The sequence below is a fragment of the Carassius auratus genome, chromosome 20 (genome assembly GCF_003368295.1).
Source record: "Carassius auratus strain Wakin chromosome 20, ASM336829v1, whole genome shotgun sequence".
In the NCBI taxonomy this organism is placed as follows: domain Eukaryota; kingdom Metazoa; phylum Chordata; class Actinopteri; order Cypriniformes; family Cyprinidae; genus Carassius; species Carassius auratus.
The window spans coordinates 7,105,508-7,132,363 of NC_039262.1; the positions used below are offsets into that span (position 1 = coordinate 7,105,508).

The following is a 26,856-nucleotide window of genomic DNA, read 5'->3' on the forward strand; positions in this document are numbered from 1 at the left end:
AGCTATCTCAAGTCTAGACTTTCGTGGTCATAGTCTGCCAACTTATTTTTCACAATTCCTCATTTGCCTACAGCATCGCTCTGAGAACAAAACTCTGCTCCAGGATCGACCAGGAATCCCCCTGATCTTTGGCCGACCAATCCCCTCTACACAGAAACCATATGAAGGCCATATTTTCATAATAGCATAATGTTTGTTTGACTTGCCCCACCCTTATTATTTCACCGTAGATTATGAAAATAAACCCCCTGACACATGTCTGGAGAAAGGAATGTCGTCCAAAAAGCATGTTTTAAGCAAGCTTATTTAGAAATGTGTTTTTCATATGCTTCATTTAGTTTTATCCTGTGATGAAAAGTTTTACTTTGTTATTAAATGTTGCTGATGCAGGCATATACATATAATGCTAAGCTAACCTCTAAACTGTGTTTTGTTGTAATCGAATATATTTGCAAAAATCGAATCTTTAGAAACATTATGAATGTGGGATGGTTGTTACATTTCAAATGGAAGAACCCCGCCGCAGTTTATAGAAATTTCTTGCCTTTTTTCCTTGTTCTGTTTATTTATATTCATCACTCAGTTTGGGGTGTCTTAGGGTTCAGCTTGCAATTGATTCAAATTGGTTCCGTGTAATAGCTCTCCTCATCAACTTTTTCCAGGGTTTTGAGGATCAAAAATGTTTCAAGCTTAAATCAAATCATGCTAAAATGTCACTTGCATAATAGATTCGGCTGATAAAATTCTGCATGTCCAAATATAACAGTTTTGTGTAGTGTTTGTTTCCCTTTGCTGCCAAGTATCTCCTTGGCTACAGGAAGTTGCTCCGATATTTTCAGATTGAAGCCACTTCATCAAAGGCTTTTACAACTAAAACCCTCAAACAGTTGACTGGCAGTGAGACTCATTTGTTCCATGATTTGTTTTCATGATAAAATTATGTGAGAAAATAATGCTGTGAACATAGGCATCTTTTCATCACTGAATGGGATAATGTGAGAAAACTGAAAAGCCTGATTAGTGCTGGCAGCAGACAGTTCAGAGCTCCATTAGTTGTGGAAAACTAACTGTAGGAAGGAAAACTTCATTCTGAATAGCATTGCTTTTTCCTAAATAAAGGGGAACTTTCTGGACGCTTTCACAACATGCTTAATGTTGACAAGGCGTAATGCTGTTTGCGTGAATGTTTTTTCTCTTTACTTTAGATGATGAATTTGGTGCGGAGGGTGGTGGTCCTTCAGAAGCTCCTCACAATCCACCCCAATCTCAGCCTTCTTTCCATGGCCACCCGTCAAATCAACCTTCAGCATCCAATTTCAGTAATATTCAGATACCTCCTGGGTCACACGCCCCAGCCAATACACCTGCAGAGATTCCCCATCCAGAAGGTAAGCTTGCTGAGCTTAAGTGTACTTTATAAGCATCTCCCATGCTTCCACTATACACTACTATTGAAAAGTTTTGGGTAAGAAATTAATACTCCTTTTCAGCAAGGACACATTAAATCAGCTGTTCACAATTCCTGTCCTCGCGCCCCGCTGCTTTGCACATTTTGTACGTTTCTCTTATTGCTTCAGACTTTTGTTCTATTTGAACATAAGTGCCCTGCGAAGTGGACATCACAGGATATTTCGCCATGATTCTAGTTCGAAGCGAATGATATGTTCCATTCAAAGTGCATTGAGGTGTGCGAGACATTTATTTAAATTGTATTGATTTACAGAGGTATATGATGTCACACTTGTCCGTGTGTGCAGACCCATGAATGAATGTTCCGAAGTGAAGTAAACTTCAACAGATTTCCCCTGCTCAGGGGGTAGGGAGCAGTAAACACTGTGTAGAGACCATGTCAGTCGGAACACAGTTCATGCACTGAGCTCACTTCTAACGAGTGTTTATAAAGAGAGGCATACAATATGTGCAGAGCAGTGGGGTGCAAGGACTGGAATTGAGAACCACTGCATTAAATGGTTAGGAAGTGACACTAAAAACACATTTATAATTGTGCACAGCACAACTGTTTTAACATAATAGTAAGCATTATCATTTAACATCGATAATAGTAAGAAATGTTTATTGAACACCAAATCATGTAGCATTAAAGACTGGAGTGATGGAGAAAAGAAAAATATATCAAAATAGGAAATAGTTATTTTAAATTGTTATAATATATCACCATATTACTGCTGTTACAAAATCTTACCAACCCCAAACTTTTACGTGATGATTCCTAAGTACACACAGACCATGTTTTTTTTGTTTTTTTGAGGAAGTGTTTCTTGTTTATGGACAGCCATGCATTTGATAACAATATTTAAAATCAGTATTCGCTCAGTTTGGGTAGGGTAGTGATTGATGAACACTGATTTTCATTCATCCCTTTACTCAAACGTATAGGTTAATTAGTACTTATCAGAGGACTGGGACAGAGCTGTAGCGTGTTTGCTTGTATATTTACCATTCAGGGTTCCTGTTTGTCTTTCTAAAGTGCAGAAAGGCAGGCTCAGGGTCCCCACGAGGGGCATGTTTCCCCTGGTAACTGCTGTCCTCTGTGATTAGTGCTTCGGCTTCCAAACACGGAAATGACTAATCTGCAACATGGCACCCCAGAGGTGCAACCACTTAATTTGATCATGCATAGCATGCTCTCATTTCCTTGCTCTTGTATTTGACATTATGCCAGCTCTCAGACTCTTTAGATGATTCCAAAGTGAACTTTTCTTTAAAGGGGTCATATGATGTGATTTCAGTTTTTCCTTTCTCTTTGGAGTGTTACAAGCTCTTGGTGCATGAAGAAGATCTGTAAAGTTGCAAATACTAAATTCTCAAATACAAAGAGATATTCTTTATCAAAGCTAAGACTCTGTCACGCCCCCTAAAACAGCTCATTCAAACACGCCCCCACATGTCTACATCACGATGTGGGAATATTTACTTAATGCCGCCCAAATGTTCATGCAAAGAAAGAAGGCATGGTTTCAGTAACTGCAGTTAGTGTTGAAGCAGCCATGTCAGGGAGATTATGTGTGGATTTAGGCAAAAGCACTTTATTTGGCTTTCCGAAAGTAGATTAGTAGCATTTAGGAATCTTTGAGATTACTTCGAAGTTCAAGAGAACAGCAACGCATTTTATGGATGACCATTTTGTGAACCTAGGAGAGGAGGTCATTTTGACTTTACTACGACAATCTGGTGCTTCTGAATCAGCTACTGGAAGTATGTTTTGTTATTAGTTTAAGTATTTGCTATTGAATGTTCAAATGCGGAGTTTTGCGCGTCGTGTGTGTGTGTGTGTGTGTGTGTGTGCACGCACGCCACTGTTCCCCTTTCAGGCTTGAACTGATGGTAAAACTAAGGAAATTATTTACTGTATTTGCATTTATTTTGATTATGAAAAGGTGCGTTACATTTTCGAAGAGTTCTTGTGGTGTTCAGCCAATCCCAATGCACTGGGTCAGTTGGCCAATCAGAGTAGACTACACTTGTCAAAAGGAGGGACTGTGTAGAAAATGAGGTGTTTGAGAAAGGCGGGGCATAGAAGACCTACAATAATGTACAGTATTTGAAAAATAATTAAAGCATGTCAACATATTCTGTTACAACAAATACACCAAATAATGATCTTTAAAAAAGCATCATATGACCCTTTTAAATAAAATGTTCCTTTTGTTATTTTCTTCCTTGGAAAGATTGTTCTCAGCCATAGCTGGTAGCCGAGCGCATCTGCATCTAAATCAGTTACAGTGGTCTAAAATAAATAGGCTGGTTAATTCATTCATTACAGTTTTTCAACATCCTATCAGCCATGATTGCAAATGAAAAAAAACGCTTTCATGGTTATAAGCTGATGGACATTTTTTCCCTCTTTTGGAGCAGCACAGCTCGTCAAACCAGTGCCTGTTCCAAGAACCATGCCAGCGGTCGATCCTTCACTTCTGAACAATACCCAGGAAGGTAAGATTTTTGTTTGAAGATGACTCCTATAGACTGAAATCCAATTTCACTGAAGTCAGCAAACTGTGGTGACAAAAAAAAAGCATATAGCCTCATTTCACAGATATGATGGACCTAATTTTCTACTCATGAAGCCAGAGGAAAAAAATCAGACATTGCACTGGATTTTCTGAAATAAATTAAGGCTTTATGAGAAGCAGATTGACGCTTTTGGCTTTTCATAGTTGGTGGGAATGACCACAGATGAAGCTCAAAATGACATTCACCTACCAGCCACTGGAATGTACCCTTAATAAGAATTATTGCAGATTGTGGCCAAAGCTGCTGTTGGCATTCAGCCTGCCAATTAAATAATTTGGCTAATGAGTGAGGTCATTTCATATACAATGACTGTTTATTATTGCTGCAATTACCAGAAATAGAGCAGACTGAGAATTTTGTAATGCTATTAAAATCTAGAAAAAAATTTCAGATGACAAAAAGTTGCTTTTCTAGCTCAAGCAGATCTGTATACAAAACAGAGTATCATTTGATATTGTTTTGGCTAATTGAAATCTGTCTGCTATCATAACTGATACCCAGTCAGGGACAAATAAGGAAGATAACACCCAAATATAACTACTGCAAAGTGCTTTTCAAAGCCATCATTTCTGAACTATTGAGTTCTTTCTGGGAACATATCAGCTATGACATTGTCTAATTGAATTAGAAGTCTGCACCGCATTAGACACTAATTGGTGATGTGGAACAAGGCTCTGAAGGTGAGGCGATTTTGGTAGGGGTCATTCTCCCTAGATTTACAATATCTGAACCCATTTAAAAACCTGTTTACTTGATATTGCACAGACCAAAGTAAAAAGAATGCATTCATCCATGAAACCAGGGATTAGAAACTGTTTAAGCAACAAAAAAAATAGTTTGGTTGGTTTTTTTTTTCTCTCCAGAAGCAAAGATAAAATGTGGGTATTTAGTATTAATTAATGAATAAGAAATAATTTGTATATTATTTATTACCATTAAAATACTGTAATAGTAGTTATAATAAAATTTAGTAGTAATTGTACTTATTTAATTATTTATTCATGTTTATTTCGGTAGCACTTTATTTTACAGTCCTGTTCCTCATGTACATACTATGTACTTATTATAGTAATTACAATAACTATGTAATAACTAGGTACTAACCCTGAACCTACCCCTAAACGTAACCCTACCCCATGTAGTTACCTTGTATTACCAGAACTTTCTTAGATAAATACACTGTAAGTACACTGTAGGTACATGTTAGTACACGTACTGTAAAATAAAGTGCAACCTTTAATTAAATATTAGAATTAGCTTTAGTTTCAGTTTTCATTTTAAGGTTTTAGTAATTTTGTGATTTTAGTATTTTTATTTATTTATTTATTTATTAGTACTTCAGCACAGATGTATTTATTTGCCAAACCAACATTTCTAATTATCATTTTCAATTTGTTTCATTTTTTTCCTCAACATTTATGTTCTGTTTTAATATAGAATATCTGATTTAATATAATAAATCTGATTCAACTTAAACAACATTTAAAATAAATGAAATAAAAATTACTGAAATAAAATTACTTATTTTTGTTGAAGTCAAAAAATGTCATAAGATGGTTTTATATATTAGATGTCACATCTTTTACCTTTATGATTTTGGTTAGGTGTATAATATTATATCATACTCAATCCGTATGGTTAACTTCTGTTCTAATAAATAGGTTAAAAGACTTTGAATTAGATTAATTGAATCCCTTGTCTCAACTCATGCTGATCTGATCACTATTTTCAGAGTAGTTAATTGTGATTAATACTTGCATGACAGTGTTGAAGAAGTCCAGCAAACAAGCTGATATACCAGCATGCCTCAGAGACAACTGCTCTGCCTACACTAAACAATAACGAAGCTATTACCAGTTACAACAAGACCCAGGGTGGATCATGTCAGTACAGTGTAACTGGGAAATGCATCTTAATAAACAAACAAATCATCACGTCACAGAATCTAGTCTTTAAGGGTTAGTAAAATGAAAATTAGCCTGTGATTTACTCGCCCTCAAAGTATCGTGACCCTACCATATCTCTGATAGTGCTGTGGTTATACTCCTTCTAGACACTGCATGTTGTACTAATCGAGGTGCAAGCAGTGCTATTAATTGAGGCAAAAATGTATTCTGGTTAAATATTAATAGTGGAGAGGAGACTGGATCTAGAGATCTTTGTAGGTTCCCAGAAATGCTTCACCTAAAACTATTTTGAAAGCTCACAAGTGCTTTGGTGGTCGTCTCTGTCCAGTTCATTATTTGGTTCCCACATTATGGATTCAGCTCAAACTGTCACTCAGAGTGTCACTGTGAGAGCCAGCATAGTATACATTGTGGTAAAGGCATTTGTGCACCATGACTATAATATTTCACATGCCCACTGGCAAATGCCTTAACTTAAGTATTCATAAACTAGCTCAACCTCAGCTCACCCTATAATTTATCATAATGTGCTGGTGGGCACTGGAGAGACATGCATGTGTGAAATGGGTGCATAGCTTTCCCAGAATTTTCCCCTGGAAATCATTAAAATATTAGCAGAGAAGCTATCTGGTCATATCGGTCTCATTTTATATTTATTTCATTTTTATATTTAATAATAGTTTATTACTGTTTAATCAACAGTAGAGTAATAACAATTATTTGACGTTATTGCAATTTAAAATAAATGTTTTCTACTTTAATATACAGTTAAGTTATTCCTGTGGTGCAAAGCAGCATTTTCAGCAGCCATTACTTCAGCCTTCATTGTCACATGATCCTTCAGAAAACATTCTGATATGCTGATTTGGTGTTCAAGAAACATTTCTTATGGTTATAAATGTTTAAAACAATTGTTGTGCAAAAAGTGGGAAAAGTGCTTTTGTAATTTTGTTAAAAACAAAAAATTTTCTTAATTGTTTAAAAAGTTGTTAATAACTTCACTATCACTTTAAATAGATACATTTCTATGTGTCTTTTCTGAGAGAGAAAAAAATAAGTATTAATTTATTTTAAAAATTATTTAAACAGTAATGTAAGTATTGTGTGTGTCTCAAGTGCAACTCATGTTCTTTTTACAGGTGACGTGCGGCTCACACCAGAAGACTTTACTCGGGCTCAGAAATACTGTAAATACGCAGGCAGTGCACTGCAATATGAGGATGTGGGCACTGCCATCCAGAATCTGCAGAAGGCCCTGAAGCTACTAACCACTGGCAAAGAATGAGACCATTGTGCTGCCCCCCCAAAACCACTTTATCAGAGATCTGGCCCAGAGGAACTGAAAAAGGGCCTTTTCCTTAGCCCCATCTGTATTAAAAAGAGACACGCAACAGGACGCTCACTAATCACTCAATACAACATCTGTTTCTGCAAAATTGGATGTCAATAGTTGCTCATTACTAGACCTATGAGATATATATATACAACACAAAAAATCAGGTGCATGTGAAAGACCCTTTTAAATTCTGAGGTGTTGATTCATATTCATGGTTTTGAGGTCTTTTAATGTTTTTTTTATTTTTCTGGCTTCACAACAATTTGGTTAGATATGCATGGACATGGAAGCATGTCTCAAGATGTCTTTTAAGCAGGAATTCTCATCTTACTTCAAGCTCTCTGCAACATGAGCTTTAAAGACAATTTGCCCTGAACTACTTTCCATTCACTCCTATGTGTATGCTTCAGGTGAAAGGATTCTGCAGTTAGTTGACATAGTAACTGTTTTCTGCCGTTAGTTATGCATTGCTCTGATCAGCAATAAATCTTTTCTTGGTCAGCTCTTTTATTGGTCATTTGCAGTGCATGTTTTCTTCATAATAATAGTCATGAGAAATTAGCATCTCGCATTTTGCTTTTAGGTGGTTGATTATTAAATGTAGTTGTTATATGCTGCTTTCCAAGTTGTATGCATTGAATCATGTGAACTATAAGCACTGCACACATGCAGTTAGAACATGAATAAGGATTATAATGGTGTTAACTTTGGATCTCTGCACAGACAGGCTGCACACGCAGACAGACATAAACTAATAAATGGCAATTATAAACCTAATCACTGGTAAATGTGTGCCGATTATTTGGCTTAATTAAATGAAAACGATTTTCAGTCTTCTTATAGAAGCTGTTTCTGCTACAGAATAAAAATAATAAAAATAATTGCAACTTTTTGTCTTGCATGTCAGATAAACTCGCTATTATTATAGAAAAAAAAAATAAGGTCTGATTTTTTTTGACTTTTTCTCAGATTTTTGAGTTTACATCTCACAATTGTTGCTGCTACTACTACTACTACTACAATTAAAATATTCTAAAGGTAACGCAACTTTTTATCTCATTCTGATCTTTTTTTCTTCTTGCAATTACAAGTTTATATCTTAGAATTTGGACTTCCTTTGTAGTGTCTAACAAGGTAGTTAACATCTCACAAGTAGATATAAACTCAGGATTGTGCGAAAAAGTCAACTGTGAGCTTAAAACATCACAATTACTTTTTTTCCATGGTAGAAACAGGCTTCCGTACTTTCTCCTTCACTGTCATGAATGCTTTTTATTTAAAATCAACATTTTATATATATATATATATATATATATATATATATATATATATATATATATATATATATATATATATCACACACACACATGTTTGTTTTTGTGAAAAGTGGGGACATCCCATAGGCGTAATGGTTTTTATAATGTAGAAACTGTATATTCTATCACCCTTCACCAACCCTAACCCTAACCCTCTCAGGAAACTTTGTGCATTTTTACTTTCTCAAAAAAAAAACTCATTCTGTATGATTTATAAGCATTTTGAAAAATGGGGACATGGGTTATGTCCTCATAAGTCACCCACTCCTTGTAATACCTGTGTCATACCCATGTCATTATACAGAGTTGTGTCCTGATATGTCACAAAAACATGCCCCCACACACACACACATAGTGTTGATTTTTGTATTATTCCAGGTGGTAGAAACAGTAAAATGTGCTGCAGTAAGTATTCCTGCAGACTGAAAGACAGGGATGATATATTATTTCAAAGGCGCTAAAGGTGATGTACTGATTGTAGTTATGTTTTGATGGGTCATTTTTTTTACTGGTCTCAACCCATTCCGCCCTATGCATGACTGAACTTGATTGGTTCAGTGTGCATATTCAGGAAACATTTAATTACAACAGACCGTTCCTGTTGTTTTCTGCTCAACTTGTGATTGTTGCGGTCACATTAGTGGTGTCACTGTTTTCCTCTCTTTCCACAGTTTAGCCTGAAGTGTAATAGAAAGGGCATTGCACTTATCTGGAAGTAGACTCAGCTATCACTGCATGCATCTGCATTTGCCTGAATCCTTTCCTGCCTCACTGTGGATGCAAATGAACATCACCTGGGATTTTCCATCCCACCTGTCTTACTCCTTTGTACTCCGGTTTAATTGGCTTAAGTGAATTTACAAAGTAATGTATTGCTTCTGATGAAATCCATCTAGGACAGCATATACATTTACACCACAGCTGAGGATTAAAACATAACTATGTATATTAACCTTTCAAAATTAACCTTAGATTTTGAGTGACGACATTCATCAATTTTTTTGACTTTATAATATCTTTTTAGTGTTTAAAGTGTGTTTAAGGGTATTGACATTGACGCACACAGATAAAGTTTATGACTTGATCGCTATCAGTGCTGTGGGAATAGAGAAAGCCGTTAAATCTTTTTTACCACCATGTATGCTGCATTATCATTCAAATTTACCATGTTTTGCAATGGCTATTGAGCAGAACAAATGAGTAATTTGTGAACCGCAAAGAATTTGGAAGGATCGTTCAAATCTTAATTCCTGGCTCTGTAGTTGTTTCACATTCAAAATCTTCAGCCAAGTTCCTGTGATATGATGATAAAATGTCATTGTGGCTGTAAATCTCAATACTAAACAAAACATATAAATGTAGCTAGCCTATAATAAATGTCCATGTTATTGTGTATGGGTTCTCACACCCACAATTGATCAAAACCTAACAGTCCCCTACAGGGACTCTATCTGATTCAAAGGAAGAGGCAGGCTCTACATCCAAATAAAGGATAACAAAATGTGTAGTATTCTCATTCATCAGCTCATAGGCTTGTAGTAAACAGGAACTGGTTACAAGCACATAACATGCGATTTCTGTAGAGCGTATTTGACCTGATTGTTGAAATGTAAGTATCTGAGGTACATGCAAATACAGTTATCGGACTTGTAGGAACTATCTAACTGGATGATCTTCTCTGACGTTGAAAACAAAGTAGCTAGCTAGCTTGGGTGACTGAGGACAAGCTCATCTTTACAGTCCTTTTATAACGTATTTAACAAATTAGTAAGAAGTAATAATTTGTTCATGAAACACATAATTAGAGAAATGACAGAATTCTATAGGCTATATTTTGTTCTTGTATTTTAATATCTAATTTATTTTAGTTTAACAGATAATTTAATAAGTTACATATGAAAAAAGTTGTGTATGTAGCCTTTATATTATATATACTTCTCTTTCTCCCGTTTATATATATATATATATATATATATATATATATAGATAGATAGATAGATAGATAGATAGTAAAAAAAAAAAAATTCTTTCTCACGTGTCCATGTTTACTGAAGCTTATATATATATATATATATATATATATATAATATATATATATATATATATATATATATATATATATATATATAAATATAATTACCCAAAAACAATATTAATAATATATATATATATATATATATTTCTACCCTTTTTTTCTTCACACGGTCACTTATTATTAGCCTATCTATACCTAAATAAGACAATGATTTTATATAAAGTAATCACACGTTTAATGCTACATTGTTGCTCATATTTTCGTATTTAATCCTAGCAACAGTGCGTACCAAACACTAATGCAAAGTATTCATGCATTTCTTTCTTTCTTCTTATTTTTGGGGTCTCCTCGGGATTTCTCACACTGTGAAAGGGTGGGGCTATTGAGAACTGCCTCCAGCAGTTGGACAAGCTAAGCACAGTTTTGTCTAGTAAAACTCTTGTTAACGCTTTACCCATCATTTGTCTGCTCGGAGAACAGGTTCAGCCATCAAAAATAGATATTTCAATTCATTTTAAAACATCTCCGGTGATGATACGTGTGTGTTAATCACTGGCGCGCCGCGCGAAAGTTGATGGTGGGCTGCCTCTCAAAAGTTCTCACAAGTTGTTCAAACAGGAGAAGAGATAATGCTTCTTCAACGAGACGAGCTTCAATGAAACAATGTAAGTGACTTTTTGAACTACTTCCACGTTTCTTTGTGAAATAAGCCTAACGTTACATATTCTGACTAAATCTCAGGTAAATAAATCTTGTGGTTTTCCCTGTTTAACTTTCGCTGACGACAAAGTGCTCTGATTAGTGGAAATAGAATTTGACCACAAGGTATTGATACGTTTTAATAAATGTTTAAATATTGTCTAAAATGAATCCTAATAATAATACAATTAGAAACCGAGTGAGCTGTGAGACAGCTACGTATTTTATTTATATATATATATTTTTTTATATATATATTTTCTCCTTTATTTTAAACAACGTTGATATTCATAGGTCATTAAATTTTTTAAATGGAAAGTTCATGTGGTCTTGTTTTATGTATAATTGATGAATTGTGCGCATTTGGTTGTATTTTATATATTTTACTTAAGAGTGAAATATCCATGGCCCTAAAGAATGGGTGTCACATTACAATGTTGGTGGGCAGATGAATTGCTTATTGGACTTTTAGATGACCGCAAATAAAACTGTAAACAACTCAACTAGATAGTATTTAAAACGTCTACATCTAAATTATAGCTTCCACTCATAGTCTGTCTCTCTCACTATAGCAAGCGGCCTGCCTACACAACGTTTTTAGGCATCACAGACATTTGATGTCCGACAGACTACTTGATTTTCAGGCACAACCATGAAGTAGGTTAATGTGGAATTTCTTAGGTCATTTAGATGAGATGAGCTCATGTCAGAGAAAACGAGAGACTGATGAATATCCCATTTACCTGTAGTGTTGACAGCTGTGGTGCGTTTCTGAAGATAGCGAAATAATGAAAAACTGTTGAAGCGTTGGTGTACCTTTTTAGTTACATCTAAGGTTTAGGTTTTATAACTCAATTGTAGTTCATATTAATGCAAATTACTTTTATTTGACATTATGATTTTCTTATCATGAGAGTCTTAGCATTTTGAATACCAGAAGCCCCTGTTTCTGGTTTTCCAACTCATTTTTTGCCATGATGAATCAAGTTCTTTATGCTGCTGACACAGTCCCTTGAGTCGCTGACCCCATTCATGTGTATTTACATATGCTTAGGGGAGCATTCTGAACAATCTTCATATGTCCCCTAATGTCATGTATTACATTAATTTTATATGGTGGTGTAAATACATGGCCTCATTCTGATCTCTCACGCCAAATGCACCATCTTACAGAGATGATATGAGGATGTTTATTTAAGACTGACAAACATGGAGCAACATTATGATTTGTAACAATCATTTATTTCAGGGTGTTGACTTGCATTCCTCTTAGATAAGATTCCCTTCCCTTTAATGATTTTATTCCACAGTTGTGGCTTGCCTAATGAATGCTACTGATGGCATGTCGTGGTTGTTTAATAAAATATGAATTCAGGGCCCTGTCTATTGTCCTGAATCTGCCTTCGCTTGTGGGTTGAAAATCGAGATCTCTACTATCTTTTGACAATGGCTGTTAAAATGAAACAAGATCTCGGGACTTCACACTTCAAGTCTTGGAAACGAAAGCTTACAGACTACGTGTTATTAACCATAGTATCAAATGGAGCATTGCGATAATCTCATTAAAACATACTCGGTCACAGATGGAGGGAATTTTCCATCCATTTATAAAAATTAAGACATTTATCAACCTAATACTAATACAGATGAACAATGCCTAATTAAACAAATAATGTCTTCGTCAGAGTAACTTAGGAGGTCTCTATTGGTTGTCATCTCCCGCTGGAGTCTTCATTTTCCATAGACCTCGGATAATGACTTACCAGAACTCGCCTACTTGGAAGCAGATTACAGATCAGGGGTTGTTTGTTGATATCCAATTTCAAATTTTGCATCTTAATGTGGTTCGTAGTGAAAAGTCATAGATATGTGCAGTTGATTCTTCTGAGATGGCTGTTCGGATTGGTGCTACGTGCTTTCTAACTTAACTCTTTAGTCATTGATTCATTGATTCATTCATCAACTTTTTTTTCCTCTAGCCCTTTAGAAAACCAGCTATGTTCTTATGTTTCAAAGAGCTGGGGAAAACAATACTCTGATCTGAATAACAGTGATATTTATAGCTGTAACATCATGACTTTTTTCATGTAAAGAACCAGAAGCAACTCAAGAACCCCAAAAATTTCCATGATAAAGGGGTTATTTTCTGAATCTGTGGTGCAACACGGAATCATTAAAGATTCTATATTTTCGAAATTATTGTCAACTTCACTTTCCAGTAAAAACCTAAAAGTTATTTTGGAGTTTTTGCAGCTTGTCAACAATCTGTGATAAAAAGCTCTTAGAAGGACTATTTTAAAGCTGAAAGTGGATGCTGATAGTGTCAGTTGCCTCTGCTAGTACAGCACAGTCTTTTTATGAAGGAATGAGAGCAGGGACTCCTGGGCAATGCTCCATACAGTCCATTATTGTAGATCTGAAGAACCAAAATAGTGATCCATTCTGAGCAGGTTTTAGACTACAATCATTGCTTTTAAGGGGATGTGGGGTAGGTTCTTTTGTACTGCACATCTCAGTATCCTGACCTCCTTTTGAACATGTCATTTGAAAATACGCAAATGTTCAAAAAAATTTGAACATTTGAAAATACAGCATGCAGTTGCATCAAACAATGGTATAAACATCATTCAATGTAAATTGTGATTATCATAATTAATAATCAAGTTTCGGCAATTATGACTGCCCTAGTTTAAAGGGATAGTTCACCTAAAAGTAAAAACATTTCACACTCATTTTGATTGTATTTCTTATGAGTAACACAAAAGAAAACCTTTTCAAAAATGTCCCTGATTTTTGTCCGTACTATGACAGTCAGTGGAGTTCAGTGTTGTTTAGACCTCACTGACTTTCAAAATAATTATTTTGTGTTCTATACAGTGATGAGACGTTGACAGAATTTATATTTTTTGAGGGGTGATCTGTCTCTTTAAGACCATGTAACGGCATTGTAGTTTTAAACATTATCATTTACTTTTTTAAACACTAGTTTTCTGTATAGCTAACTTGTTTTTCAAGGTACCCTTCCATGTATTTTAGCAGCTATGATGTTTTTTTACTTGCATGAACCCCTTTATAGATAACACACACTTTTATGTTTTTTTTAGACTTCGTGTTTCCTGTAATTTCAAGTTTTGCTTTGTAAATAGTGGTGCACCCCTTTGTAAACCTCACCATCCGTGATCTTTTTCAGCAAACTTATTATGGCTGACGTGGGAGAGTGATTAGTCATTATGTAACGGGGCAGTTTTTGCATGGCTGCGGTCACTGTTCTGACAAGAAAAAAATGGTTTCCATGCCACAAATACATAATTTAAACCTTCAAAGTTCTCCCAAATTATAGACGCATGAATAAAGATATTGTGCTCCTGCATGTGTGTGAGAGTGAGAAAAGCTAATGCATGAAGTTTATGCCTGTTGACGTGTACGAAGCGTTTTAAGTCAGTGACTAAGAAAACCAGAGACAACAATTCATGACGCTATTTGCGTTTTTCGCAAAACAAATAAACTCGAGTTTGTTTCCAAACATCCGTCAAATAATGTTTCCAGTTTTAACGGCCGACTATGTAATGAAACCTCTAATGCAGTTGTGGTTTTTGTGTATTTACACTGTACTAAAATGACATGTAAGTAATAAATTGAATTGCGGTTTTGTTTTGAAATTTAATTTGCTAAATCTGATTGGCAGGATTTCGTTCGTCAGTGGTAGGTGGTGGAGATGGAGGTTCCAGAAAGCTCTCCCAGTTTTCCTGCTGCTGCTCTGCTTTTCGACCACAGGTAAAGGAGCTCTACAGTTGTAAATGTAAAATGTTATACAACAAATAGTGTGTTATCAGGAAAAGTAAGCCACAGTTCAGTTCTGATCTGAGTTTATATGTATATTGATTTCACTTCATGCTAATCAACATTGCTTCCATTTCATTAATTCATCTTTTCCCCCTTTTAATGTCTTGTTTCATATTTGCAGTTTACTTATTTCACTTTTATCTGTTTAATTTATATGTACAGTATATGCATGCTTTAAACCTTCTATCAGCTTCCTTACATTTGTTTAAATCACTTTCTTGCTCTGTCATGCTTTTTTAATCACCTTTAACATACTTTGGTTGTCCTTGTCCTAGTCGCCACCAGTTATACATGAAAAATATCTTATAAAAAGACATTTTTTAAAATAACGCCACATTCAATTTAGTCGTGAAGAAAGATCCTATTTCTACTCCTCCATATATAAATAAAACAGGACCCAAGGGTGAGATCTGGCTTTGTCAGTGGTCTCACAGCATGCATTAGTGGGCTAAACTATTTACCAAAACTGCTTCTGTTTGTAGACCAGTCATTACGCACAACATTTGTAGTTGTTTTCTGCAGCGGACTTAATCTTTTTTTTACGACAGTTTCTCCTGAGACTGAGTTCTAATTCAGACGTGTTATTAATGATTTCAGAACCAAAAAAACATTGGCTTTAACTGGCAGCTTGAATCCTTAATCGGCCTGTTGTTGCAGAATATAAGATCCCTGTGCGCTGCATATGAAAAGCATGTGTCTTTTTAATATTAGTCACATACCGTGGCTCGCCTTATTTGTTCGTACTGTTATATTGGTCCAAGAAGGAACGTTTACGGTCTTTGGATGCCTGTCAGAAATGGTTTAGAGCAAAGATCAGATTTAATGCTGGGAATCAGTATCAGGGAAATTTCGAAAACGCTATAATAGTTTAAACAACGGACGAGCAAGTGCTAAAACTCTTTCAAAACAATGAAATTCAATTAATGTAAGCCACAGCAAAAGCAAATAATGGAATAATGTTGTGCGGGGAAGGCCAAGAGCAATTTCGAACATCATTTTAGGATGTCTGCCTCTCGTAGGCATTCCAGACCTCACTTAAATCACGCCTAAATCAAATGTAGTACAAACTTGGAAAATATTTGTTGATTAGATCTGATTTGTCACTTTCAGTAAACAGCGCACACAGACTCTCCATCCCAGACATGGAATCTTTACTGTCCTTGTGCAAGAGGTTGTCATTAAAACCAGATGTGATTATGGCCCATAGAGAGACCAAACCCTTTGTGCATAAGTTCGCAATATGCGTTTGTTGCTTGTTTTCATACCGAAACCGCAACTGTACACACAACTTGTCACATGTTTGTTCTTGGATGCCCTTGTTTTTCTGCCGTGCTTCATAAGCCAAGGAGCCATGGGTGTGTTTATAGAGTTAAACCTCACTGAATCCTTATAACAGCTCCTCCATGTTGATCAAGAGCAACGCAAAAAAAAAAAAAAGTGCACAAGTGATGGATTCAATTAAGGAACTGGTCACCCAGAAATGAAAATAATAGCATTTACTCACCCTCATGCCATTCCAAGCCCTTGTTATTTTCTCTTGATTCCATTAAACACTAAATGAAATGCTGGGCAGAATGTCCGAGCTGTTTTCCTCATACAATGAAAACGGATTTCAAAGTTTATAATTCTATGATTCAAAATTATAAAACGCCTCATAAAACTGTCATAAAAGTAGTCACATTTATATTTTAGTGGGATTATAGGGCATGCATCATGGACTGTTTTATTGACCTCCACTTCATCAGCAGGCACTTCTCAACAGTGCTCAAATCCCATATAGCCGCTTATTTGTTTTGTTATTTTATTTGTATTTTATATGAAAAAGAACACTTTGGACATTCTGCCTTGAATCTCCTTTTCTTTTTCATGAAAGAAAGAAAATAACGCAGGCATTCGTAATGACAGAAAGTTGACTAACCGATGACAGGATTCGCATTTTTGGGTGAACTGTTAATTGAGCCTTGGCAGATGAATGCAGCACACCTGAGGTACAAAGACAGCAGGTAAACTGCCAGGAGAGTGAGAGAAATGAGACGCTTCAGGATTAAAGCTTTCACAAAATGTGACGCTGCTGAAAGGGCTATTTTTAATCTCTCAGGCCTTTTTAGCCTGAGATCCATGTATCTGGCATTCCATCTTTTGGCATCTTCCCGAAGCGCCCTTCTTCTAAAAGGACATTTTGAGATCAAAGCTCTCCTTTTCTCCTTTTAAATCATGCAGGCATTCTTTCATTGACCTTCACTTCATCAGCAGTCACTTCACAACACTTTGCAAATCCCATATCACCAGTGTTTGTTTTGTTTTGTTTTGTTTAGTTTTTTTTGTTTTGTTTTGTTTTGCTTTGCTTTGCTTTGCTTGGCTTGGCTTTGTTTTGTTTTGTTGTAGTTTTTTGTTTTGTTTAATTGCTATAGTGAAAAAGTTGGTTAGTAAACCAGTGCCTTTTTCAGTTGAATTCTTTTTTTAAACAGTATTTATAAAATGTTAAATGTGCTTAATTGTAAAAATTACATTGTTCCATCTCGAGCAAAATGAATAAATTTTAATAAATGTGTGATATAATTACACGTTATAAAATATAACCGGGTTAACATTATAAATTACGTGTATGTTTCATTTCATTTTCAACACATGTAATGAAATTATACTCAACACATAGTGAAAGCTGTTATAAGCTATTAAAGATATTTTTACACAAAGTATATGAACGAGACAAATTGTACTTATTGTGAATGATCTCATAGCGAGTAAATGACCTTTGAGTGGAGTGATCCTGTTTTGTACAGTTCGTGCAAATGAAATTCATTTAAAAAGGCAGGTGACGTGTTCAGTCCCCGACGCACTACTGAGATGAACCCATCCTGGGTGGGAACCAGGATCTGAGCAGCATATATCGTGCCAGTTAGAGCTGTGGCTTCTGTAGCACAGTTAGTCGTGCCGCTTTTTACTGTGGCCCACTCCGACAGCTTTGCACACAACTATAAAACAGCAGGATATTCCAGTAGCGTGATTCCGTCCAATAGTGATTTCAGTCTCTTTCTGCAAAACACTCACAGGCCACCTGTCAAAAGCTGATCCCATTCCTTGCTTGTTTAAACCCCAGGCATGATGGCGGAAAGAATGATCTTTTTTCCCCTCACCTCTTTACTTGTTTTTGCTGGACAACTAATATGAATTTTCCACCGTTTTCTGTCCCAGGTGTGTCGATGGGGTCTTGTTAGTGGTGGGTTTTGTAGTGACCCAGCTCAGGCTGGTCTAACATTATGATTTGTGTGATGTATTTGATCCTCCAGGAGGGACCAAGAGAATGCAAATGTGTAGAAACATTAGCTTACGTTCCGATAAAAAGGAGCTGTTATACATTTATGAAGTGTTTTTTGCTTGTAGAGCCTGCTGGTGTTTTCAACGTAAAATAAAATAAAAAATAAGGTAGTTACATATATAAAATCTATTTAGTTAAATTATTTTACAGTTTACAACTTGCAGAAATACAGCCAAGAGTCACTCTTCATAGTAAAGTCATTTTAATCACATTTTGCCTTTTCTTGACGTATTTAGTTCAATTTAAATTTGGCTTGAATGCTGGCACAGGGGTATGGGAAACAAGCACAAGCAAACATTTCTAATAGTGTTATTCCATTAAGAAATTATACGTTAATTTTGTACATTTATAAAACTTGACCTGAGGCAAACAGTAAAACTTCTGCAATAAAAAAATTGTGTATTTCGCTAGTATGTATTTTAGTAATTTGTATCCTTTAAAGCTCATTCACATTTACCTTGTAGTGTATTTGGTCTGGACCTGACTTTGTCTTAGACATGATATGATTCCTACCAAATTTGTTAGAAAGTGAACAAAGTTCATAATTTACAACAGTAGTGAAAATGTGCATTCGTAGTTTTTATAAAAAGACATTTTGATTCTAGGAATGCTTTTAGATGTCTGACCACTTCTAACCAGAATCAGAAAGGAGAAAAGTGTGTGGTTTTGGCCTCTTGACAGTTTGGATTGAAATGTAAGTGGTCTGAAATTCAGCCTTTATATCAACTGTCCACTCTGGTGAACACAAGGCATGTAATGACTCGGGTCTCTGAAGAGAGCGAACTCTGTGGTTAAGTTTGTGTTCTCTTAAACGGAAGATCATTTTCCTTTCTAGGGTGAAGGCCCTCTATCCTTCAATTCTAATAGAGAGAAGTTCTCATCATTAAAGTGCTTTATTGTCTCCCTCCCGGAATCTGTGTAGAGCCATAAATTTCCATATTTCCTGTTTCTCCTGAGGTACAATGACTATACCTGCAAGGTTCAAGCCAACTTCCACATTTATGGCCACTAGTGGACCTTCATTCTGGGATGTTTCATGCAAAGAGTTTAAAGGGGTGGGGTGGGGGGGGTTAATCTTGAGTACCTATAGAGTAGTACTGCATCCTTCAAAGCTCCAAAAAGTCTTTAGTTTTATTATATTTATAAGAGAAAGATAGTCTGTACCGTTTTTTCCCCGGAAAAATACGAGCGTATGGAGGCATGACGTGTGGGCGGAGCTAAAGAATCACGAGCGCCAGTAGGCTTTTGCGTTGAGAGCATGTGGAAGCTGTGAGATTACCGTGAGGAAAAAAACCATCATCCAAAACAAACCATGGCTAACAGTCAGATTCAGCCATTTATTTATGATCCAGGCTGAAATTTAGCAAGAGCAGCAGCCTCAAAGACTACATCAGGACGTCTCTATGTAGTATGTATTGAAACTGTATATATTTGCTTAGTGGTTTTGGAAAATGACTAAGTTCCACTTTATGTGGTCTTTTTTTTTTTTAAGGTGTAAATTCGGAAAGGGCAGTTTTATGCCAACATCGCATGTTGTTTACTTGATGTGCTTACGCGCCGATAGCTAAGTTAACAACACAGAGATATTTGAAGCAGTTTTACTCAGCGCATGCGGTTCCAACACACGATCGTGACCCTTTTTCGTTGGGACTGCATTATCCTTAAGAAATAAACTATATGCAAATCCGGCGTCAAACTGGGCCTTGTTTGTAAAACAAACATCTTCGAAATGCAGGGGACAAACAAAAACACTTGCACAACTCCTTCGATGCTCTGCAAAAATAAACTCCATCCACTGGTCCCTTAGTGCTGTTTTTTTTTTTTGGTAATCTGTGCAGGGTTGTCTTGCCCTGGCAACCAAAAACACACTTCTTTTGTGACATTTCGCACTCGCTCTGATCAGTGAATGTCTGTGCTCTGCTCTACGGGAGCGTGCGCTCTTCCGGAAGAAGTGCCTCAGGACCCATATAAGGAAATTCCGCTCCATCTAACGTCACACAGACCCATACTCGAAAAAAAACTTTCTGAAACTTGTGACAAACCAGAAGGAGTATTTTTGGAACAAAAATACTCCTTCAAACGTACAACTTGTCAATGTTTAGCATGGGAATCCAACTCTTTAACAGTGTAAAAAACTCAGTATGCATGAAATAGCATTTCACCCCCCCTTTAAAGATTTCATGCAGGAAAACTCAGTTGGTTGCTCTCAACAGTATTGTTACTGTAAATGAAAAACTGTTTCTGCAGAAAGAAAAAAACTCATGGAGTATTATTTACTTGGAGAACATATAATAAATCATTGAGATTAGTTTGTCCTTTGACTGTTGGAATGGGTTATGAAATATAACCCTCAGAAATGTTTGTTTACTTACATCAAACTTGTCCTGAGGAAGCCACTGCATCTTGAGAAAGTTTAATTGCTCAGCGCTGCTCAATTTGCCAAAGACTGCTGTGGTTTTTGATTATGTGCTTTTCAGGACTACATGAACAGAGACCATTGTCTCTGAGTCAAGTTTTTTTTTTTTTCCATTGAAGTCTTCACATCCGAGAGTTGTCTTGAGGGATCTTAAAGGATATGGTTGGTGACGTTGGTCATAAGTCCATGAAATGGTTGAAGATTCTAGGTTGTCTTAATGGGAAAATGGCTCCAGGACTGCTAAAAGTAACGTACCAGATCTCGATCAAACTTGAAATCTGTCTCCCTTTCGTTCTGTCCTTGTCAATGCACTAACCCAACAGCTGTCTAAACGCATCTTCCTGTCACCTGAAGCCTTTCCTGTCCTTGGCCTCTTCTAATACTTCTGTACTTTGCGAGCTAAAGTGACATGTGACCTGTTTGCTTGCAGTAGCACAGAGCTGCCAGAGTAGCGTCAGCTGCAATGTGGTGCTCACTGACTCCCAGGGCTCTTTTACCTCCCCCTGCTACCCCAATGACTACCCACCCAGTCAGTCCTGCAAGTGGACCATACAGGCCCCGACTGGCTTTATAGTGCAGATCACCTTCCTAGATTTTGAGCTCGAGGAAGCATCCGGCTGCATCTATGACCGCATCGACATCAAAACTGGCACGAGCGATACCAACTTTTGCGGCTTAACACCCAATGGACTAACTCTCAACTCCAGTGGCAATGTGATGGAGATTTCCTTTACCTCAGACTTTAGTGTCCAAAAGAAAGGCTTCCATATCAGTTACAAACAAGGTATGTTTATTGCATGGCGAGCTCTTCACAGCATGTTTATTTATCTAAGATATTTTAATTTATCCTTTTTTTCATTGATGATTGACTTTAAGGAATAATTTTATTTATTATTTATTTATTTCATAATGTATAATTAAAGAAAAAAAATTGTATCCTGTTATGGTTCATTGGATGCCAATGATTATGTTTTGCGGCTTAAAAAAAAACAGATAATCTTTCCACACAAGCGGGACAGCGAAAGCAATGTTTTAATGTAGTGAAGAATCATCAGATGTCACAGACAGCAGTATTATCAAGATTATGTTGCTGAACTCTATTTCTCCATTTCATATCACAACTGCTCACATCATATAGCTTTGCCATTCACCCTATCATCACATTATGTTCTTATGACCACGGTCACAATCATTTCACTTTATTGAGTTATTTATTCAGCACTTCTCTAAATTCTGTCAACAAGAGTTTTCAGCCTGTAAAGTATTCTAATCAGTTTTATTTATTTATTTTTTTTGCTTGTTTTTCAGAAAGAAAAAAATGCTAATTTATTCATTTGATTTTGTGACCTAATAAGGCTAGGTTTCAGATAATATATATTTAATTTCATGCCCACTGGTATAGTAGATTTTGCTTCTTTTTCATAAACAAATGAATGTCTGTTTTTGGAACAGAATGATCTGAACATTCTTTAAGGTAAAGTGTAAAATAGTTAACTTCTTTTTATTTATTTTTTTTAACTCTGAGGGGAAAACAATTCACTTAAAATGTTAAATTGTCATATTGGTTTAACTTGAAGACATGATTTTTGTAGAATGTTTTTGAAACATGGAAAGAGTTTGGGAAGTCACACATTGTTTTTATTTGTGGTTGTAATTCTTTTTGTGAACAAAACTACAAATTTCTAGGTGTAGGCTCGTTATCAGGCGACAGGGGTGCCTGTATAAATTGACGGACACAGTTATGTTCAATGGAAAAGCATACACTTCTCTAAAATAAATAACAACCTGCAAAAAAACACCTTTGTTATGAAGTCAGACAGGTGTGAAGATACCCATTAGTAACCAGTAGCTTACAGATTTAGACGCTGTATTTTCTATTATCTTCCCAGTGAAACAGGTTTGAAATGAAACACCTTTGAGATCAAGCTCATTAGTGTTTAGTGTACTGCAAACCCGTTGCTTGTTCTGTGATCAGTAGTGTCAGATGTCTGGTTATGTCAAAAAGCATCATGAATATAGAGTGCAGGGATTTGATATTACAACTGGAGGTGTGTTTTTCCATTGCTTGTGGTTTTTATAAAGAGATGGCCAACAGACACAAACTTCCACCAATTAAATGAAATGTGTCAGCAAATCTGACTTAAAAGCGTTTTTTTAACGTGTGCAAAAAGAATATGACTTCCCAGTTTAGAAGAAGTTTAAGAAGCTTGTCTTTGAGTGATTACTTAATATAATGTTCCTGACAAACTTGGATGATTTCAGACATTAATGTTTCTCTTCTCTTTTCTCTTGTGTGTATAATGGAACAGTTATTCCATATTAGCTGATTCTCATTTGAATTTAGTCTGTGTTGTGCTTTTGAACCAATTTGGAGATCATAAAGGTTTGAATGAACCATTTTCTATTCCATAATAACTAAGTGTGTGCATTTGTCATATATTTTAAGATCTAATGTTTTTTACTCTTGCAGTGGCTGTGGCACTGAGGAACCAGAAGGTCACAATGCCAAAAAGCAGCAAGAATGTAGTGAGAGTGGCCAATTCAGTCTTCATTCCTGTTCTCACTGCATTCACTGTGTGCTTTGAGATCTCCCGCACTTCCCAGAAGAGCACAGAGACTATCTTTACCATGTCTGATGCTGATGGCACATCCATTTTGGCATTTCAGAAGAAAGAAAGAGGCATGGAGCTGTTCATTGACGGCTCCTACTGCTCCGTAAACGACCTGTTTACCAGCTCAGACATCACATCCAGCATGACGCCCATCTGCCTCACCTGGACCAAGGCCACCGGCCTTGTGGCAGTGTACTCTGGAGGCATCTATCAAACCAAAATCTGCGCAGCCTCTCAGGTTTGCACCTTGCCGAGTGGGGGAATCCTCGAACTTGCAGGAAAAGGGTCAAGCTCGGTCAGTGTGGATGATCAGAATTTGGATGGCTTCATGTACAATTTCCGATTGTGGGATTACGCCATGCCCAAATCTGAGTTGTCTGTCCTCACCTGTGATGTCGAGGGAAACGTCATTGACTGGGATCATCGCTTCTGGACTATGCCAGGCAGTTATATGCAGACTGACAGCACTCTCAGCTGTAGTGAGTATATGGTTTCAGTTCTATGGAAGCTGATTTATTATAAATTAAAAGATTAGTTCACTTTCAAATTCTGATTTCCTGATGGTTTACTCACCCCCATGTCATCCAAAATGTTTAAATCTTTCTTTTTTTTTTTTTAAAAGAAATGAAGGTTTTTGATGAAAACATTCCAGGATTATTCCCCTTGTAGTGGGCTTCAATGGCTACCAAACGATTGAAGGTCAAAAGTTTCAGTGCAGATTCAAAGGGCTCTACACGATACCAGACAAGGAATAAGGATCTTATCTAGTGAAATGATCAAACATAAAAAAAAGGAAAAAGTAATGTTATATGCTTTATAAACAAAAATTTGCCGCCTTGCACTGCTCTGCCATGTGCATCCATGACTTCATGTAATACGTAATTGTTGACACGCTTGACTCCAAAATCTAAAATTAGTTTCTAGTGGTATTCAATCATAGTAATTTCAGATTAATTTCACAGATAAAAAATCTTATATAAAAATGTAGAAGTAAACTTGGTTAAGTAGAAAGTGTTTGAAAATACATAAGCAAATACAGATACATAAGAAAGAAAGGGAAATTGTATTTATTAGACACTGTACTGTAGTTTTAAACCAACAGAAAAGACCATAGTGACCATAGACCATTCAGAGGTGGTCACAGACTGACCACATTCAACAAAGATGTGCATGCTAAATGTTGTTTGGTTAAGTCTATACAACCACACAAATAATATATAAGTGCTGTTTTCCATTTTACATAAATTAATGTTATTGTATCGCACTGGAATCCAAGGGGGAAAAGCTATACAGCTAAAGGGTTTCCAGATACTTTCCTGAAACAAATGAATGTTAATTCCAAATTTAAAGGCACCCATTTCTTTTACACTTTCTGATAAACTAAAAACTTTTCTTATTCTGCTACCTAAGACAGCGCTTTAAAAGTCCTTCAAAGTCCTTTAAATGCCCTCCAACTCTCAGCGTTGAGGAATGAGCTTTGAGTGGAATAGAGGAAAAGCAGGCATGACTCACATGCATAACAAGCCTCAGCAGGGACTGCTTTCTTCCACTTAGTTAGGTTCCTGAAACTCTAGATGCCCAGCACATCAGCAGCCCATGGAAAAAAGTGTCACTTTAAACTATGGCGCCTCAGATCAAAAGCATTAACTCACTCAGTAGTGCTCTGTGCCCTAAGACAGATAAAGCTGTATGTCCTGTGTGAACATTTGGTTTGGGTTAGTCTTGGAAGTTATGTTGGAATTATTTTCTCTGGATAACCTGTTAAATTGCCTATATAGATTCCTGTTAAAGGTATTTCCTTGTCAGGAGGACATCAGAACAGAAAGGGTACTGATTCCTTAGATAACTACTCATATGCAAATCATTAGCAACACATTGTCTTTTTATGTTAATATACAGTGGGCTTCAAAGCTCTAAAAATGCGTCTCTTTTTTGACAGTTTCTTCATTGCAAATTTTATTATTAACATGAAAATAGTGAGTAAAAACTAAGTTTGATTGAAAAATACTTATTGTCTTTGCTTTTTTTGTCCATCTTGTGCATGTGCATCACAAATGCGTTTTTATAAAGTAAGTAACTAGTGCAGAATCTAAAATATTTATACTGTATTTAGCCTGCAAAGTAATTTTTTGTAGTAAATTAATTTGCTTGAGAGGTACAATTGTGTATGGTAACATGTATGAATATTGAAATTTGATTATTTCTACTTTTGCTGATGACCAAATGATCTGAAAATGATAGCCTTGACTGACCACCATCCTGTGCATCACAAATTTCACAAAAGCAATAGGCCTATCTCATAAATGGTGCACAATCTTTTTTTAACATTTATTTGAGTAAGTTATCAAAAACTTTGAAACTATTTGACTTAAGTTTTAGTTGGATGTCGCATCCAAGATTTTAAATGTGGACTCTGTTTGCTTGTATATACCGTAATTAATGTTTTCAAAGGCTTTTTAATTATCTGTCCATCTCAAAGCATGAAATTTCTTTGATAGACACTGTATGCAATTGATATACATAGCGCTGCCATTGGCTAACTTGAATTAAGTGCTTATGCTAACTGTCGTCTTTAAAGGCAACTAATTTCTCATCTTCTTTTGCAGTCTGTTACCCAAATTGCATTCACTTAACAGCTTCAACTAGTGGTGAGTGTACTGCTAACATGCCTAATATGTGCAGAATTGCTTGCATGAGCTGTGAAGGTCATGCATGATGTGTACACAATGTCATTCAACATGTGGTTGCACCTATAGATGCTTTTTGCCCAGTGTATAGTTTATTTACAGTCAAATGTGCTGAACAATGCTCATGTTCTTACTGACGGACGTTTGGAAAGCTGATGTTTGTTGGCATATACTTATATTTACAGGTTAATTTCCAACATGCCACTGGTTACTCTCTTCTCTTGATGTGAACTGAATGGAAACTGATGCTCCAAGCTTCATAAAGAATGCAAAAGCACCATAAGAAATATCAGCACATCTGGAGTCACTATATCAGCTTTGTGAATTTTAAGTTATTATTCACTGAAAATATTAAAATCTAGTGAGTTAAACCTGATAACCAGATCTGTCTATTTCTAGAATAAATCAATTAGTCTGATATTGTGAACTGGATCACATGATTAGTCTGAGAAGATCTGATTCGTTCATGAATTATACGTCTTTATGATATTTTAATGGTGCCTTTTTCAGTTTGGAGCTTCGTTATTTTAAAAAGAGTGACCAGAATATTTTTTAGAAATATACCTTTTTGGTATTCTGCTAAAGAAAGTCATACGGGTTTGGGACGAAATGGGGGTGAAAAATGAACTACCCCGTTAAAACATTATTTTG

At 36.0% G+C, this 26,856-nt stretch overlaps 2 protein-coding genes across 10 annotated transcripts in view; both read left to right on the top strand.

Annotated features, from left to right (window-relative positions):
- The window catches only part of vta1 (vesicle (multivesicular body) trafficking 1), a 28,218-nt gene extending 20,163 nt beyond the window's left edge, over window positions 1-8,055 (top strand). Inside the window, exons 6-8 of the mRNA XM_026290726.1 lie at window positions 1,206-1,388; window positions 3,877-3,954; window positions 7,082-8,055. Coding sequence (XP_026146511.1) covers window positions 1,206-1,388; window positions 3,877-3,954; window positions 7,082-7,227 — 407 coding nt within the window. The 3' untranslated portion in view covers window positions 7,228-8,055. The remainder of the gene's footprint in view (window positions 1-1,205; window positions 1,389-3,876; window positions 3,955-7,081) is intronic.
- A 2,955-nt stretch (window positions 8,056-11,010) lies between these two features.
- The window catches only part of adgrg6 (adhesion G protein-coupled receptor G6), a 38,068-nt gene continuing 22,222 nt past the window's right edge, over window positions 11,011-26,856 (top strand). For 5 of the 9 annotated variants that reach the window (XM_026290736.1, XM_026290730.1, XM_026290732.1 and 2 more), the window contains exons 1-4: window positions 11,012-11,294; window positions 15,014-15,102; window positions 21,337-21,690; window positions 23,377-23,997. In XM_026290736.1, the coding sequence (XP_026146521.1) occupies window positions 11,293-11,294; window positions 15,014-15,102; window positions 21,337-21,690; window positions 23,377-23,997 (1,066 nt within the window). In that variant the 5' untranslated portion in view covers window positions 11,012-11,292. Of the gene's footprint in view, window positions 11,295-15,013; window positions 15,103-21,336; window positions 21,691-23,376; window positions 23,998-26,124; window positions 26,167-26,856 lie in introns of all 9 variants that reach the window. The other 4 variants (XM_026290728.1, XM_026290731.1, XM_026290734.1 and 1 more) reach the window with 3 other exon arrangements.